The sequence below is a fragment of the Ascidia mentula genome, chromosome 3 (assembly GCF_947561715.1).
Source record: "Ascidia mentula chromosome 3, kaAscMent1.1, whole genome shotgun sequence".
Lineage (NCBI taxonomy): Eukaryota > Metazoa > Chordata > Ascidiacea > Phlebobranchia > Ascidiidae > Ascidia > Ascidia mentula.
In genome coordinates this window covers 10,129,807-10,146,859 of record NC_138568.1, presented here as the reverse complement: position 1 = coordinate 10,146,859, position 17,053 = coordinate 10,129,807, and the positions used below count along the sequence as shown (strand labels likewise).

General features: G+C 39.9%; 3 protein-coding genes across 3 annotated transcripts; all 3 read left to right on the top strand.

Moving 5' to 3' along the window:
* Positions 1-1,917: 1,917 nt before the first annotated feature.
* Positions 1,918-5,310, top strand: LOC145895573 (1,4-alpha-glucan-branching enzyme-like). The gene is made up of 15 exons (XM_082984374.1): positions 1,918-2,027; positions 2,122-2,288; positions 2,348-2,457; positions 2,523-2,651; positions 2,732-2,958; positions 3,050-3,256; positions 3,325-3,440; positions 3,518-3,645; positions 3,721-3,819; positions 3,881-3,991; positions 4,055-4,217; positions 4,280-4,464; positions 4,538-4,668; positions 4,738-4,855; positions 4,915-5,310. The coding sequence occupies exons 1-15, from the start codon at positions 1,918-1,920 to the stop codon at positions 5,308-5,310; spliced, it is 2,397 nt and encodes a 798-aa protein (XP_082840500.1).
* A 2,090-nt stretch (positions 5,311-7,400) lies between these two features.
* Positions 7,401-10,793, top strand: LOC145895572 (1,4-alpha-glucan-branching enzyme-like). The gene is made up of 15 exons (XM_082984373.1): positions 7,401-7,510; positions 7,605-7,771; positions 7,831-7,940; positions 8,006-8,134; positions 8,215-8,441; positions 8,533-8,739; positions 8,808-8,923; positions 9,001-9,128; positions 9,204-9,302; positions 9,364-9,474; positions 9,538-9,700; positions 9,763-9,947; positions 10,021-10,151; positions 10,221-10,338; positions 10,398-10,793. Exons 1-15 carry the CDS (start codon positions 7,401-7,403, stop codon positions 10,791-10,793), a joined length of 2,397 nt encoding a protein of 798 aa, XP_082840499.1.
* Positions 10,794-12,883: 2,090 nt separating this feature from the next.
* LOC145895570 (1,4-alpha-glucan-branching enzyme-like) lies at positions 12,884-16,273 on the top strand. Its single transcript, XM_082984372.1, has 15 exons — positions 12,884-12,993; positions 13,088-13,254; positions 13,314-13,423; positions 13,489-13,617; positions 13,698-13,924; positions 14,016-14,222; positions 14,291-14,406; positions 14,484-14,611; positions 14,687-14,785; positions 14,847-14,957; positions 15,021-15,183; positions 15,246-15,430; positions 15,501-15,631; positions 15,701-15,818; positions 15,878-16,273. Exons 1-15 carry the CDS (start codon positions 12,884-12,886, stop codon positions 16,271-16,273), a joined length of 2,397 nt encoding a protein of 798 aa, XP_082840498.1.
* Positions 16,274-17,053: the final 780 nt, after the last annotated feature.

Genomic DNA, 17,053 nt, shown 5'->3' with positions numbered 1-17,053 from the left:
AATTAAAATAAACTCAATGTGAGGATTTATTTCGATATGTTTTGTTGGAGATTCCGAAATCCTGTACCCCTGGTTAAATGGCCAGTAATTTTACGAAAGTTTAGTTTCAATAACGGTTAAAGACGGGATACCTTTATGGCAATTGTGCGTCTAGCGTGACAACGAAGCGAACGTCCATGAAACAATGACGACAATATATCCCAAAACAGCCGTAGTGGAAGGCTTGGTTTGCATCAGCTAGTTTGTTGTTTTATGTTAATTACGCATAGTAAAACATACACTGCCAGAAATACGCAAATGATTAGGTAGACTACACGATTCATATCTCTGCAAATTTCAATTGCATTTCTTGGCGTTTTTCCAACCCAAATAATGTCAACTGAGAATGTCTAATCCTGTATTACAAACACTCTGATGATTTGAAACCCCCCCTAAATCCACTAAAAATTCCTTCAAACACGCTCAAGTTGGACGTAGCACCAGCACATGCACCCGTTCCTATTCAACCAAAAATGGACCTCCGTGCGTCACTGATCGCTTTGTTACGTCGTATGTACGTTACATTGTGACAGAGGAATATAAGTTGGTCTTTTACCGCCGGCCAAACTTATTTTAGTGGAAATACAGATGTGCGGGCAGCTCCCGCTGCGAGGGTTGTGCTGTTGGCATGTGATCAAACTGACACTAAGTGCTAAATCCTATGGGCACTCGAGGAAAGTTGTCAAGCAAGCTTACCTATGGTAGAATGAAAAGTGTTTGCAAAATATTGCTTTTTCCCGCGGAATGTTTCAAGGGAAAACTTAGGTATTGCAAACGCAAATATTATAACGTGGATATTACAAGAAAAATAGTAGCGAACGAGCTCATTTCGACTCGGACTGAAAAAGACAAATTCGTACGTTGCTTGGTTATATGCTGTCGCAACCACGATCTCAGTAGAAGCGACTGGTTTGCGGTTTGTCAAAATATTATATCAATATTATATAAGCAATGGCTATTCGACAATCCAAAAAAGCTGATGATACACATTTTTGAATATTTAAATATTTGCGGAACAATAATTTCTGTTCATCGACTTACCAGTCTATCGAAAACAGGAATAGTCTGCACACAAAAAACTTTTTGTAACACAAACTAAAACGCAATGACGAACAAATTGCACGAGCGACTGAAATAATCTAAATTCTTACGTCGCACGATGGTGCTAATCACCATCGTTTGCGAGAAAGATCAGTTGCACACCGACCGAAGCATCGAATGTAAAATAAACGTTTTTGCCAGCAAAGTCGCCAAATCTTTACGACAGAAAGAGTACGTTTGTGCGTAATACGGAAATGATTTTGTCACTTCTTCGTTATTCAGACAACAAGAGCGGCCTTGAATAACTCGGAACTCGTCCAAGTACAAAGGTTTGTTTTGTGAAAGTAGTTTTTTCATTCCTGAAATTTTGTTGAGGTGACATTAAGTTTATGAGGTTTACCTTACATTATTGCCAAAACGCATCATATTATTGAATAAGAGAAAGTGTAAGCGTAATTTTGGTTGAATTCCGACCAAACACACCCGCATTTTAATCTTTGTGATATTGAATTAAATTCGCATCACAAATGATTTCAGACCATTATAGTTGGATTACATTGTCATTAAACTTATTCCTTCCTGTTATGTTCATGTAGTGGTAAGCTGTGGACATTGTTAAATAATGAAGTCTCTTTGTATTGAAAATTATTATCCTAATCCTTGCCAATCTCACTTTATTGCCCGACAATCCCATTAAGAGCGAACTTCTTCCTTTTTACGCCCTATATAAATTCCATCGCAACAATACTACATCACAACATTCGTTGAAATCTCGGTCAAGCTGCGTTATAACCGCTTACTTAACTTTTGATTCGAATCTCATATCGTGGAGCAAAAATGGAGTTCTCAGGTCACGACAATCTTCAACAATGGGGAGTTCCCGAAATCGAAAGCTTGTTTGCAAATGACCCAAGATTAAGAAGCTTTGAAAAGGATATTAGACTTAGGTAAATAAAAGACAGTAAAATACAAAACCGTTGTAATTAAATCTAAAGGTTGGTCAAGTAACTATAAATAATAAAACTAATATTGGTGTTGTAGATATGGAATGTTTGAAAAAGCGCTGATGGACATTGAACGCGAGGAAGGAATGGATCGGTTCAGCCGAAGTTACGAAACTTTTGGTGTTGTTCTCACACAAGAGGGAGGAATTCAATGCAGGGAATGGGTTCCCAATGCGAGGGCCGTCTACCTAATGGGAGATTTTAGTGAGTGTGTAGCTTCAAATCGAATCACTTCGTATATTTAAGCCACAATGCTTGTTCAGACAACTGGGAAAAAATAATGTACAAGGACATCGGATATGGTCAGTGGGAAATGTTCATGCCACCAAATCGAGATGGTAGATGCCCAATAAACCATCTATCCGAACTGAAGGTAGATGGCTTGCTTTACGCAGACATTGATGTAGAAACACAAATAACAAAATTGTTTAATTTCAGCTTGTGGTTGAAACGAAAGACAATCAGATATTGGAAAGAATTTCACCGTGGGCAAAATACGTGACCCAGTGCGGATCAACGTTTACATGGCGCTTTTGGAATCCGTCATCAAATAAATCTTGTCAACGAGTACGTGATATGGTTTGCTTTTCTTCACGTTGTCAAAAGCGAGAGCCGAACAGAAAAACAAATTAAAACTTTATTTCCAGTTTGCAAACAATCAAATTTCGATGCCCGAACGTTTGCGCATTTACGAAGCTCACATTGGGATCAGCTCCGATCGTTGTCAAGTATCTTCTTACAAGCAGTTCACCACAGATGTTCTTCCTCGCATTCGCGATCTAGGCTACAACTGCGTGCTTCTCATGGCAATTATGGAGCATCCTTATTATCCGAGCGTTGGTTACCAAGTTACCAACTTTTTTGCGCCCTCAAGGTGAGTCCACGTTTTAGTGATAGAATTGTGAGTTTTTGCCTCAGTTCAGGATTACGTGTAGTTTACAAAAACACTTGTGTCATGATCGCAGCCGATATGGGACTCCTGACGATCTGAGGGAGTTGATAAACGTCGCACATGGGATGGGAATTTACGTCATGATGGATGTTATGCACAGTCGCGCATCGAAGAATGGCTGGGAAAGTTTAGATCGCTTTGATGGCACTGATGAGTGTTTCTTCCGTTCTGATAGACGGGATTTCAGGGAAAATGACGCGCGAAAGTTTGACTTTACAAAGTAAGGGGCATTGCGATGGTTTACGTACAATCATCTCTGTGTGATGGCGCATGTAAAAACTTGTTTAGGTGGGAAGTTCTTCGATTTTTACTGTCCAACCTCCGTCATTACGTGGAAAACTTTGGATTCGACGGTTTTCGGTTTAATGGAGTAACGCCAATGATCTACCACAATCAAATTCCTGGTAAATGTACTTATCAGTATTAGTGCAATTGCAATACTTAAAAAGCCTTTGTTTTGTAAATTTTTGATGATCTTTAGACATCCAATCTGTTGATAACTACCGACAATACTTCGGAATGCACATGGACATTGGAGCAATGGCTTACCTATTGCTTGCAAACAAAATTTTGCATCGATACTATCCAAAAATCATAACCATTGCAGAGGTAGGACTTGCGTCTTTGTTTGGTCAACAAAAAATCGAACAAAGATTTAAAGAGTGTGTTTTTTGCTGCGTATAGGAGTATACCGAATTTCCAAGTTTGACTCGTCCTGTCAATCAAGGTGGATTCGGTTTCGATTACAGATTATCGATGCATATTCCAAGTCAATGGATGCAGGTAAAACCATGGCAGCATCAAGGAGCGTCATTTTCTACTGTAACGGGTTTCGCGTTTTCAGATATTAAACGGAATGTCGGATGAAAACTGGGGAATGAGCGAAATTTGTCAAATGTTGTCCGAACGGAGGACAGGGGAAAGATATATCACGTACCCAGAAGACCACCAACAGGTTAACGATTTAACTTTTAGATTTGAACATTCATTGTCTGATGTTATAAATTTTAATGTTCAGAGCATGGATTGTCAATGGACGATTGCAAGGCAACTTATGGACAATGAGTGCATGTTGGACCGGCGGGAAATGTCACCGAGATTGGACAGAGGAATGAGTCTCCACAAGATGATCAGACTTATCACAAATGCCTTCAGTGGAAAATCATACCTGAATTTTATGGGTAAATTACTTTATTGGCGTAAACGTTTTTTTACATGTTTACCAAAAGGAACCCTTTCGTAGGCAACGAGTTCGCTCATCCAGATTGGGTTGAGTTTCCATCGTTACAGAATGGAGACAATTACCAACTGGCAAGAAGACAGTTTGAGCTTGCTGATGACCAGCAGCTGAGATACAAATACCTCAATAATTTCGATATCGCAATTAACCGTTTGGAAGAACGATTTGGTTGGCTAAGTTCCCCTCAGGTATAGGATAATTATTTTTTCCGTTGGTATATTCACTTGCAGTGCACGTTTCCACAATCCATTTGATCTTAAGGGACTTGTTACACGTCAACACGATGATGAGAAAGTGATTGTATTCGAAAGAGCCGGCCTGGTCTTCATGTTTAACTTTCATCCTACACAAAGTTATCCCAATTATCGAATCGGTGTACGAACATCAGGAACGTGAGTATGGTTTGGGTATACCTTGCACAGTTCGCGTTCCGTCGTAAATAACACCCTTTCGCGTTGAAGGTACAAGATTGTTTTGGACAGTGACCAAAAAATGTTTGGAGGTCACGGTAGAAATGAAGCTTCGGTGGATTTCCACACTCAACAACAATCGTGTGACAATAACCCATGTTCACTGATGGTAAGATGCTATCATACTGTAATTCAAACGAATCACTAAATCTTTCTATTTTGCTCAAGGTTTATTTGCCGTCATGTTGTGTTATTGTAATGGCGAGCGACGCCCTTTCTCATTGGTCCAACACCGTGAATGCCAATCGGGTTTATTATGGATACGATGATTGTCGTGATCGCGGCCGTGACTACAACTCGCGGAGCACTTCACCGTGGCGTCGTGAACGTAGCCACAGTCGTGGTCGTTCGCCGAGCTGTGAAACTCGCTTGAGGGAGATGAATTTGGGCGAATCGAGAAGAGATAAGAGTCCATACAGATGTGCAAGTTTTGGTAGAAGTCAACCAGTTTACAATGCTTCTGGCTGCTCTTCTCATCGATTTCAACAAAACGGTCGTAGCCCGTCACCTTCCAGATCTGTTGGATTTTCAGGCGTTTCTGGTCGTCGAGCTTCGGGATATTGATTGGTTTCAAATAAAATATCCACACGAAACTACATATTTGTTGTGCTGTGTTGATTGTTGTAATTCTTATTTGTTGTTTGTGTCACAAAATGACCTTTGTCTTTCTGCATTGTTGTCAGAGCTATTATTGAATAAACAAAAGTTTATTGGACTTTATTGGAGTAAATGTTACGAATTAAAATAAACTCAATGTGAGGATTTATTTCGATATGTTTTGTTGGAGATTCCGAAATCCTGTACCCCTGGTTAAATGGCCAGTAATTTTACGAAAGTTTAGTTTCAATAACGGTTAAAGACGGGATACCTTTATGGCAATTGTGCGTCTAGCGTGACAACGAAGCGAACGTCCATGAAACAATGACGACAATATATCCCAAAACAGCCGTAGTGGAAGGCTTGGTTTGCATCAGCTAGTTTGTTGTTTTATGTTAATTACGCATAGTAAAACATACACTGCCAGAAATACGCAAATGATTAGGTAGACTACACGATTCATATCTCTGCAAATTTCAATTGCATTTCTTGGCGTTTTTCCAACCCAAATAATGTCAACTGAGAATGTCTAATCCTGTATTACAAACACTCTGATGATTTGAAACCCCCCCTAAATCCACTAAAAATTCCTTCAAACACGCTCAAGTTGGACGTAGCACCAGCACATGCACCCGTTCCTATTCAACCAAAAATGGACCTCCGTGCGTCACTGATCGCTTTGTTACGTCGTATGTACGTTACATTGTGACAGAGGAATATAAGTTGGTCTTTTACCGCCGGCCAAACTTATTTTAGTGGAAATACAGATGTGCGGGCAGCTCCCGCTGCGAGGGTTGTGCTGTTGGCATGTGATCAAACTGACACTAAGTGCTAAATCCTATGGGCACTCGAGGAAAGTTGTCAAGCAAGCTTACCTATGGTAGAATGAAAAGTGTTTGCAAAATATTGCTTTTTCCCGCGGAATGTTTCAAGGGAAAACTTAGGTATTGCAAACGCAAATATTATAACGTGGATATTACAAGAAAAATAGTAGCGAACGAGCTCATTTCGACTCGGACTGAAAAAGACAAATTCGTACGTTGCTTGGTTATATGCTGTCGCAACCACGATCTCAGTAGAAGCGACTGGTTTGCGGTTTGTCAAAATATTATATCAATATTATATAAGCAATGGCTATTCGACAATCCAAAAAAGCTGATGATACACATTTTTGAATATTTAAATATTTGCGGAACAATAATTTCTGTTCATCGACTTACCAGTCTATCGAAAACAGGAATAGTCTGCACACAAAAAACTTTTTGTAACACAAACTAAAACGCAATGACGAACAAATTGCACGAGCGACTGAAATAATCTAAATTCTTACGTCGCACGATGGTGCTAATCACCATCGTTTGCGAGAAAGATCAGTTGCACACCGACCGAAGCATCGAATGTAAAATAAACGTTTTTGCCAGCAAAGTCGCCAAATCTTTACGACAGAAAGAGTACGTTTGTGCGTAATACGGAAATGATTTTGTCACTTCTTCGTTATTCAGACAACAAGAGCGGCCTTGAATAACTCGGAACTCGTCCAAGTACAAAGGTTTGTTTTGTGAAAGTAGTTTTTTCATTCCTGAAATTTTGTTGAGGTGACATTAAGTTTATGAGGTTTACCTTACATTATTGCCAAAACGCATCATATTATTGAATAAGAGAAAGTGTAAGCGTAATTTTGGTTGAATTCCGACCAAACACACCCGCATTTTAATCTTTGTGATATTGAATTAAATTCGCATCACAAATGATTTCAGACCATTATAGTTGGATTACATTGTCATTAAACTTATTCCTTCCTGTTATGTTCATGTAGTGGTAAGCTGTGGACATTGTTAAATAATGAAGTCTCTTTGTATTGAAAATTATTATCCTAATCCTTGCCAATCTCACTTTATTGCCCGACAATCCCATTAAGAGCGAACTTCTTCCTTTTTACGCCCTATATAAATTCCATCGCAACAATACTACATCACAACATTCGTTGAAATCTCGGTCAAGCTGCGTTATAACCGCTTACTTAACTTTTGATTCGAATCTCATATCGTGGAGCAAAAATGGAGTTCTCAGGTCACGACAATCTTCAACAATGGGGAGTTCCCGAAATCGAAAGCTTGTTTGCAAATGACCCAAGATTAAGAAGCTTTGAAAAGGATATTAGACTTAGGTAAATAAAAGACAGTAAAATACAAAACCGTTGTAATTAAATCTAAAGGTTGGTCAAGTAACTATAAATAATAAAACTAATATTGGTGTTGTAGATATGGAATGTTTGAAAAAGCGCTGATGGACATTGAACGCGAGGAAGGAATGGATCGGTTCAGCCGAAGTTACGAAACTTTTGGTGTTGTTCTCACACAAGAGGGAGGAATTCAATGCAGGGAATGGGTTCCCAATGCGAGGGCCGTCTACCTAATGGGAGATTTTAGTGAGTGTGTAGCTTCAAATCGAATCACTTCGTATATTTAAGCCACAATGCTTGTTCAGACAACTGGGAAAAAATAATGTACAAGGACATCGGATATGGTCAGTGGGAAATGTTCATGCCACCAAATCGAGATGGTAGATGCCCAATAAACCATCTATCCGAACTGAAGGTAGATGGCTTGCTTTACGCAGACATTGATGTAGAAACACAAATAACAAAATTGTTTAATTTCAGCTTGTGGTTGAAACGAAAGACAATCAGATATTGGAAAGAATTTCACCGTGGGCAAAATACGTGACCCAGTGCGGATCAACGTTTACATGGCGCTTTTGGAATCCGTCATCAAATAAATCTTGTCAACGAGTACGTGATATGGTTTGCTTTTCTTCACGTTGTCAAAAGCGAGAGCCGAACAGAAAAACAAATTAAAACTTTATTTCCAGTTTGCAAACAATCAAATTTCGATGCCCGAACGTTTGCGCATTTACGAAGCTCACATTGGGATCAGCTCCGATCGTTGTCAAGTATCTTCTTACAAGCAGTTCACCACAGATGTTCTTCCTCGCATTCGCGATCTAGGCTACAACTGCGTGCTTCTCATGGCAATTATGGAGCATCCTTATTATCCGAGCGTTGGTTACCAAGTTACCAACTTTTTTGCGCCCTCAAGGTGAGTCCACGTTTTAGTGATAGAATTGTGAGTTTTTGCCTCAGTTCAGGATTACGTGTAGTTTACAAAAACACTTGTGTCATGATCGCAGCCGATATGGGACTCCTGACGATCTGAGGGAGTTGATAAACGTCGCACATGGGATGGGAATTTACGTCATGATGGATGTTATGCACAGTCGCGCATCGAAGAATGGCTGGGAAAGTTTAGATCGCTTTGATGGCACTGATGAGTGTTTCTTCCGTTCTGATAGACGGGATTTCAGGGAAAATGACGCGCGAAAGTTTGACTTTACAAAGTAAGGGGCATTGCGATGGTTTACGTACAATCATCTCTGTGTGATGGCGCATGTAAAAACTTGTTTAGGTGGGAAGTTCTTCGATTTTTACTGTCCAACCTCCGTCATTACGTGGAAAACTTTGGATTCGACGGTTTTCGGTTTAATGGAGTAACGCCAATGATCTACCACAATCAAATTCCTGGTAAATGTACTTATCAGTATTAGTGCAATTGCAATACTTAAAAAGCCTTTGTTTTGTAAATTTTTGATGATCTTTAGACATCCAATCTGTTGATAACTACCGACAATACTTCGGAATGCACATGGACATTGGAGCAATGGCTTACCTATTGCTTGCAAACAAAATTTTGCATCGATACTATCCAAAAATCATAACCATTGCAGAGGTAGGACTTGCGTCTTTGTTTGGTCAACAAAAAATCGAACAAAGATTTAAAGAGTGTGTTTTTTGCTGCGTATAGGAGTATACCGAATTTCCAAGTTTGACTCGTCCTGTCAATCAAGGTGGATTCGGTTTCGATTACAGATTATCGATGCATATTCCAAGTCAATGGATGCAGGTAAAACCATGGCAGCATCAAGGAGCGTCATTTTCTACTGTAACGGGTTTCGCGTTTTCAGATATTAAACGGAATGTCGGATGAAAACTGGGGAATGAGCGAAATTTGTCAAATGTTGTCCGAACGGAGGACAGGGGAAAGATATATCACGTACCCAGAAGACCACCAACAGGTTAACGATTTAACTTTTAGATTTGAACATTCATTGTCTGATGTTATAAATTTTAATGTTCAGAGCATGGATTGTCAATGGACGATTGCAAGGCAACTTATGGACAATGAGTGCATGTTGGACCGGCGGGAAATGTCACCGAGATTGGACAGAGGAATGAGTCTCCACAAGATGATCAGACTTATCACAAATGCCTTCAGTGGAAAATCATACCTGAATTTTATGGGTAAATTACTTTATTGGCGTAAACGTTTTTTTACATGTTTACCAAAAGGAACCCTTTCGTAGGCAACGAGTTCGCTCATCCAGATTGGGTTGAGTTTCCATCGTTACAGAATGGAGACAATTACCAACTGGCAAGAAGACAGTTTGAGCTTGCTGATGACCAGCAGCTGAGATACAAATACCTCAATAATTTCGATATCGCAATTAACCGTTTGGAAGAACGATTTGGTTGGCTAAGTTCCCCTCAGGTATAGGATAATTATTTTTTCCGTTGGTATATTCACTTGCAGTGCACGTTTCCACAATCCATTTGATCTTAAGGGACTTGTTACACGTCAACACGATGATGAGAAAGTGATTGTATTCGAAAGAGCCGGCCTGGTCTTCATGTTTAACTTTCATCCTACACAAAGTTATCCCAATTATCGAATCGGTGTACGAACATCAGGAACGTGAGTATGGTTTGGGTATACCTTGCACAGTTCGCGTTCCGTCGTAAATAACACCCTTTCGCGTTGAAGGTACAAGATTGTTTTGGACAGTGACCAAAAAATGTTTGGAGGTCACGGTAGAAATGAAGCTTCGGTGGATTTCCACACTCAACAACAATCGTGTGACAATAACCCATGTTCACTGATGGTAAGATGCTATCATACTGTAATTCAAACGAATCACTAAATCTTTCTATTTTGCTCAAGGTTTATTTGCCGTCATGTTGTGTTATTGTAATGGCGAGCGACGCCCTTTCTCATTGGTCCAACACCGTGAATGCCAATCGGGTTTATTATGGATACGATGATTGTCGTGATCGCGGCCGTGACTACAACTCGCGGAGCACTTCACCGTGGCGTCGTGAACGTAGCCACAGTCGTGGTCGTTCGCCGAGCTGTGAAACTCGCTTGAGGGAGATGAATTTGGGCGAATCGAGAAGAGATAAGAGTCCATACAGATGTGCAAGTTTTGGTAGAAGTCAACCAGTTTACAATGCTTCTGGCTGCTCTTCTCATCGATTTCAACAAAACGGTCGTAGCCCGTCACCTTCCAGATCTGTTGGATTTTCAGGCGTTTCTGGTCGTCGAGCTTCGGGATATTGATTGGTTTCAAATAAAATATCCACACGAAACTACATATTTGTTGTGCTGTGTTGATTGTTGTAATTCTTATTTGTTGTTTGTGTCACAAAATGACCTTTGTCTTTCTGCATTGTTGTCAGAGCTATTATTGAATAAACAAAAGTTTATTGGACTTTATTGGAGTAAATGTTACGAATTAAAATAAACTCAATGTGAGGATTTATTTCGATATGTTTTGTTGGAGATTCCGAAATCCTGTACCCCTGGTTAAATGGCCAGTAATTTTACGAAAGTTTAGTTTCAATAACGGTTAAAGACGGGATACCTTTATGGCAATTGTGCGTCTAGCGTGACAACGAAGCGAACGTCCATGAAACAATGACGACAATATATCCCAAAACAGCCGTAGTGGAAGGCTTGGTTTGCATCAGCTAGTTTGTTGTTTTATGTTAATTACGCATAGTAAAACATACACTGCCAGAAATACGCAAATGATTAGGTAGACTACACGATTCATATCTCTGCAAATTTCAATTGCATTTCTTGGCGTTTTTCCAACCCAAATAATGTCAACTGAGAATGTCTAATCCTGTATTACAAACACTCTGATGATTTGAAACCCCCCCTAAATCCACTAAAAATTCCTTCAAACACGCTCAAGTTGGACGTAGCACCAGCACATGCACCCGTTCCTATTCAACCAAAAATGGACCTCCGTGCGTCACTGATCGCTTTGTTACGTCGTATGTACGTTACATTGTGACAGAGGAATATAAGTTGGTCTTTTACCGCCGGCCAAACTTATTTTAGTGGAAATACAGATGTGCGGGCAGCTCCCGCTGCGAGGGTTGTGCTGTTGGCATGTGATCAAACTGACACTAAGTGCTAAATCCTATGGGCACTCGAGGAAAGTTGTCAAGCAAGCTTACCTATGGTAGAATGAAAAGTGTTTGCAAAATATTGCTTTTTCCCGCGGAATGTTTCAAGGGAAAACTTAGGTATTGCAAACGCAAATATTATAACGTGGATATTACAAGAAAAATAGTAGCGAACGAGCTCATTTCGACTCGGACTGAAAAAGACAAATTCGTACGTTGCTTGGTTATATGCTGTCGCAACCACGATCTCAGTAGAAGCGACTGGTTTGCGGTTTGTCAAAATATTATATCAATATTATATAAGCAATGGCTATTCGACAATCCAAAAAAGCTGATGATACACATTTTTGAATATTTAAATATTTGCGGAACAATAATTTCTGTTCATCGACTTACCAGTCTATCGAAAACAGGAATAGTCTGCACACAAAAAACTTTTTGTAACACAAACTAAAACGCAATGACGAACAAATTGCACGAGCGACTGAAATAATCTAAATTCTTACGTCGCACGATGGTGCTAATCACCATCGTTTGCGAGAAAGATCAGTTGCACACCGACCGAAGCATCGAATGTAAAATAAACGTTTTTGCCAGCAAAGTCGCCAAATCTTTACGACAGAAAGAGTACGTTTGTGCGTAATACGGAAATGATTTTGTCACTTCTTCGTTATTCAGACAACAAGAGCGGCCTTGAATAACTCGGAACTCGTCCAAGTACAAAGGTTTGTTTTGTGAAAGTAGTTTTTTCATTCCTGAAATTTTGTTGAGGTGACATTAAGTTTATGAGGTTTACCTTACATTATTGCCAAAACGCATCATATTATTGAATAAGAGAAAGTGTAAGCGTAATTTTGGTTGAATTCCGACCAAACACACCCGCATTTTAATCTTTGTGATATTGAATTAAATTCGCATCACAAATGATTTCAGACCATTATAGTTGGATTACATTGTCATTAAACTTATTCCTTCCTGTTATGTTCATGTAGTGGTAAGCTGTGGACATTGTTAAATAATGAAGTCTCTTTGTATTGAAAATTATTATCCTAATCCTTGCCAATCTCACTTTATTGCCCGACAATCCCATTAAGAGCGAACTTCTTCCTTTTTACGCCCTATATAAATTCCATCGCAACAATACTACATCACAACATTCGTTGAAATCTCGGTCAAGCTGCGTTATAACCGCTTACTTAACTTTTGATTCGAATCTCATATCGTGGAGCAAAAATGGAGTTCTCAGGTCACGACAATCTTCAACAATGGGGAGTTCCCGAAATCGAAAGCTTGTTTGCAAATGACCCAAGATTAAGAAGCTTTGAAAAGGATATTAGACTTAGGTAAATAAAAGACAGTAAAATACAAAACCGTTGTAATTAAATCTAAAGGTTGGTCAAGTAACTATAAATAATAAAACTAATATTGGTGTTGTAGATATGGAATGTTTGAAAAAGCGCTGATGGACATTGAACGCGAGGAAGGAATGGATCGGTTCAGCCGAAGTTACGAAACTTTTGGTGTTGTTCTCACACAAGAGGGAGGAATTCAATGCAGGGAATGGGTTCCCAATGCGAGGGCCGTCTACCTAATGGGAGATTTTAGTGAGTGTGTAGCTTCAAATCGAATCACTTCGTATATTTAAGCCACAATGCTTGTTCAGACAACTGGGAAAAAATAATGTACAAGGACATCGGATATGGTCAGTGGGAAATGTTCATGCCACCAAATCGAGATGGTAGATGCCCAATAAACCATCTATCCGAACTGAAGGTAGATGGCTTGCTTTACGCAGACATTGATGTAGAAACACAAATAACAAAATTGTTTAATTTCAGCTTGTGGTTGAAACGAAAGACAATCAGATATTGGAAAGAATTTCACCGTGGGCAAAATACGTGACCCAGTGCGGATCAACGTTTACATGGCGCTTTTGGAATCCGTCATCAAATAAATCTTGTCAACGAGTACGTGATATGGTTTGCTTTTCTTCACGTTGTCAAAAGCGAGAGCCGAACAGAAAAACAAATTAAAACTTTATTTCCAGTTTGCAAACAATCAAATTTCGATGCCCGAACGTTTGCGCATTTACGAAGCTCACATTGGGATCAGCTCCGATCGTTGTCAAGTATCTTCTTACAAGCAGTTCACCACAGATGTTCTTCCTCGCATTCGCGATCTAGGCTACAACTGCGTGCTTCTCATGGCAATTATGGAGCATCCTTATTATCCGAGCGTTGGTTACCAAGTTACCAACTTTTTTGCGCCCTCAAGGTGAGTCCACGTTTTAGTGATAGAATTGTGAGTTTTTGCCTCAGTTCAGGATTACGTGTAGTTTACAAAAACACTTGTGTCATGATCGCAGCCGATATGGGACTCCTGACGATCTGAGGGAGTTGATAAACGTCGCACATGGGATGGGAATTTACGTCATGATGGATGTTATGCACAGTCGCGCATCGAAGAATGGCTGGGAAAGTTTAGATCGCTTTGATGGCACTGATGAGTGTTTCTTCCGTTCTGATAGACGGGATTTCAGGGAAAATGACGCGCGAAAGTTTGACTTTACAAAGTAAGGGGCATTGCGATGGTTTACGTACAATCATCTCTGTGTGATGGCGCATGTAAAAACTTGTTTAGGTGGGAAGTTCTTCGATTTTTACTGTCCAACCTCCGTCATTACGTGGAAAACTTTGGATTCGACGGTTTTCGGTTTAATGGAGTAACGCCAATGATCTACCACAATCAAATTCCTGGTAAATGTACTTATCAGTATTAGTGCAATTGCAATACTTAAAAAGCCTTTGTTTTGTAAATTTTTGATGATCTTTAGACATCCAATCTGTTGATAACTACCGACAATACTTCGGAATGCACATGGACATTGGAGCAATGGCTTACCTATTGCTTGCAAACAAAATTTTGCATCGATACTATCCAAAAATCATAACCATTGCAGAGGTAGGACTTGCGTCTTTGTTTGGTCAACAAAAAATCGAACAAAGATTTAAAGAGTGTGTTTTTTGCTGCGTATAGGAGTATACCGAATTTCCAAGTTTGACTCGTCCTGTCAATCAAGGTGGATTCGGTTTCGATTACAGATTATCGATGCATATTCCAAGTCAATGGATGCAGGTAAAACCATGGCAGCATCAAGGAGCGTCATTTTCTACTGTAACGGGTTTCGCGTTTTCAGATATTAAACGGAATGTCGGATGAAAACTGGGGAATGAGCGAAATTTGTCAAATGTTGTCCGAACGGAGGACAGGGGAAAGATATATCACGTACCCAGAAGACCACCAACAGGTTAACGATTTAACTTTTAGATTTGAACATTCATTGTCTGATGTTATAAATTTTAATGTTCAGAGCATGGATTGTCAATGGACGATTGCAAGGCAACTTATGGACAATGAGTGCATGTTGGACCGGCGGGAAATGTCACCGAGATTGGACAGAGGAATGAGTCTCCACAAGATGATCAGACTTATCACAAATGCCTTCAGTGGAAAATCATACCTGAATTTTATGGGTAAATTACTTTATTGGCGTAAACGTTTTTTTACATGTTTACCAAAAGGAACCCTTTCGTAGGCAACGAGTTCGCTCATCCAGATTGGGTTGAGTTTCCATCGTTACAGAATGGAGACAATTACCAACTGGCAAGAAGACAGTTTGAGCTTGCTGATGACCAGCAGCTGAGATACAAATACCTCAATAATTTCGATATCGCAATTAACCGTTTGGAAGAACGATTTGGTTGGCTAAGTTCCCCTCAGGTATAGGATAATTATTGTTTCCGTTGGTATTCACTTGCAGTGCACGTTTTCACAATCCAATTGATCTTAGGGACTTGTTACACGTCAACACGATGATGAGAAAGTGATTGTATTCGAAAGAGCCGGCCTGGTCTTCATGTTTAACTTTCATCCTACAAAAAGTTATCCCAATTATCGAATCGGTGTACGAACATCAGGAACGTGAGTATGGTTTGGGTATACCTTGCACAGTTCGCGTTCCGTCGTAAATAACACCCTTTCGCGTTGAAGGTACAAGATTGTTTTGGACAGTGACCAAAAAATGTTTGGAGGTCACGGTAGAAATGAAGCTTCGGTGGATTTCCACACTCAACAACAATCGTGTGACAATAACCCATGTTCACTGATGGTAAGATGCTATCATACTGTAATTCAAACGAATCACTACATCTTTCTATTTTGCTCAAGGTTTATTTGCCGTCACGTTGTGTTATTGTAATGGCGAGCGACGCCCTTTCTCATTGGTCCAACGACGTGAATGCCAATCAGGTTTATTATGGATACGATGATTGTCGTGATCGCGGCCGTGACTACAACTCGCGGAGCACTTCACCGTGGCGTCGTGAACGTAGCCACAGTCGTGGTCGTTCGCCGAGCTGTGAAACTCGCTTGAGGGAGATGAATTTGGGCGAAACGAGAAGAGACAAGAGTCCATACAGATGTGCAAGTTTTGGTAGAAGTCAACCAGTTTACAATGCTTTTGGCTGCTCTTCTCATCGATTTCAACAAAACGGGCGTAGCCCGTCCCGTTCCAGATCTGTCGGATTTTCAGGCGTTTCTGGTCGTCGAGCTTCGGGATATTGATTGGTTTCAAATAAAATATCCACACGAAAATACATATTTGTTGTGCTGTGTTGATTGTTGTAATTCTTATTTGTTGTTTGTGTCACAAAATGACCTTTGTCTTTCTGCATTGTTGTCAGAGCTATTATTGAATGAACAAAAGTTTATTGGACTTTATTGGAGTAAATGTTACGAATTAAAATAAACTCAATGTGAAGATTTATTTCGATATGTTTTGTTGGAGATTCCGAAATCCTGTACCCCTGGTTAAATGGCCAGTAATTTTACGAAAGTTTAGTTTCAATAACGGTTAAAGACGGGATACCTTTATGGCAATTGTGCGTCTAGCGTGACAACGAAGCGAACGTCCATGAAACAATGACGGCAGTATATCCCAAAACAGCCGTAGTGGAAGGCTTGGTTTGCATCAGCTAGTTTGTTGTTTTGTGTTAATTACGCATAGTAAAACATACACTGCCAGAAATACGCAAATGATTAGGTAGACTACACGATTCATATCTCTGCAAATTTCAATTGCATTTCTTGGTGTTTTTACAACCCAAATAATGTCAACTGAGAATGTCTAATCCTGTATTACAAACACTCTGATGATTTGAAACCCCCCCTAAATCCACTAAAAATTCCTTCAAACACGCTCAAGTTGGACGTAGCACCAGCACATGCACCCGTTCCTATTCAACCAAAAATGGACCTCCGTGCGTCACTGATCGCTTTGTTACGTCGTATGTACGTTACATTGTGACAGAGGAATACAAGTTGGTCTTTTACCGCCGGCCAAAC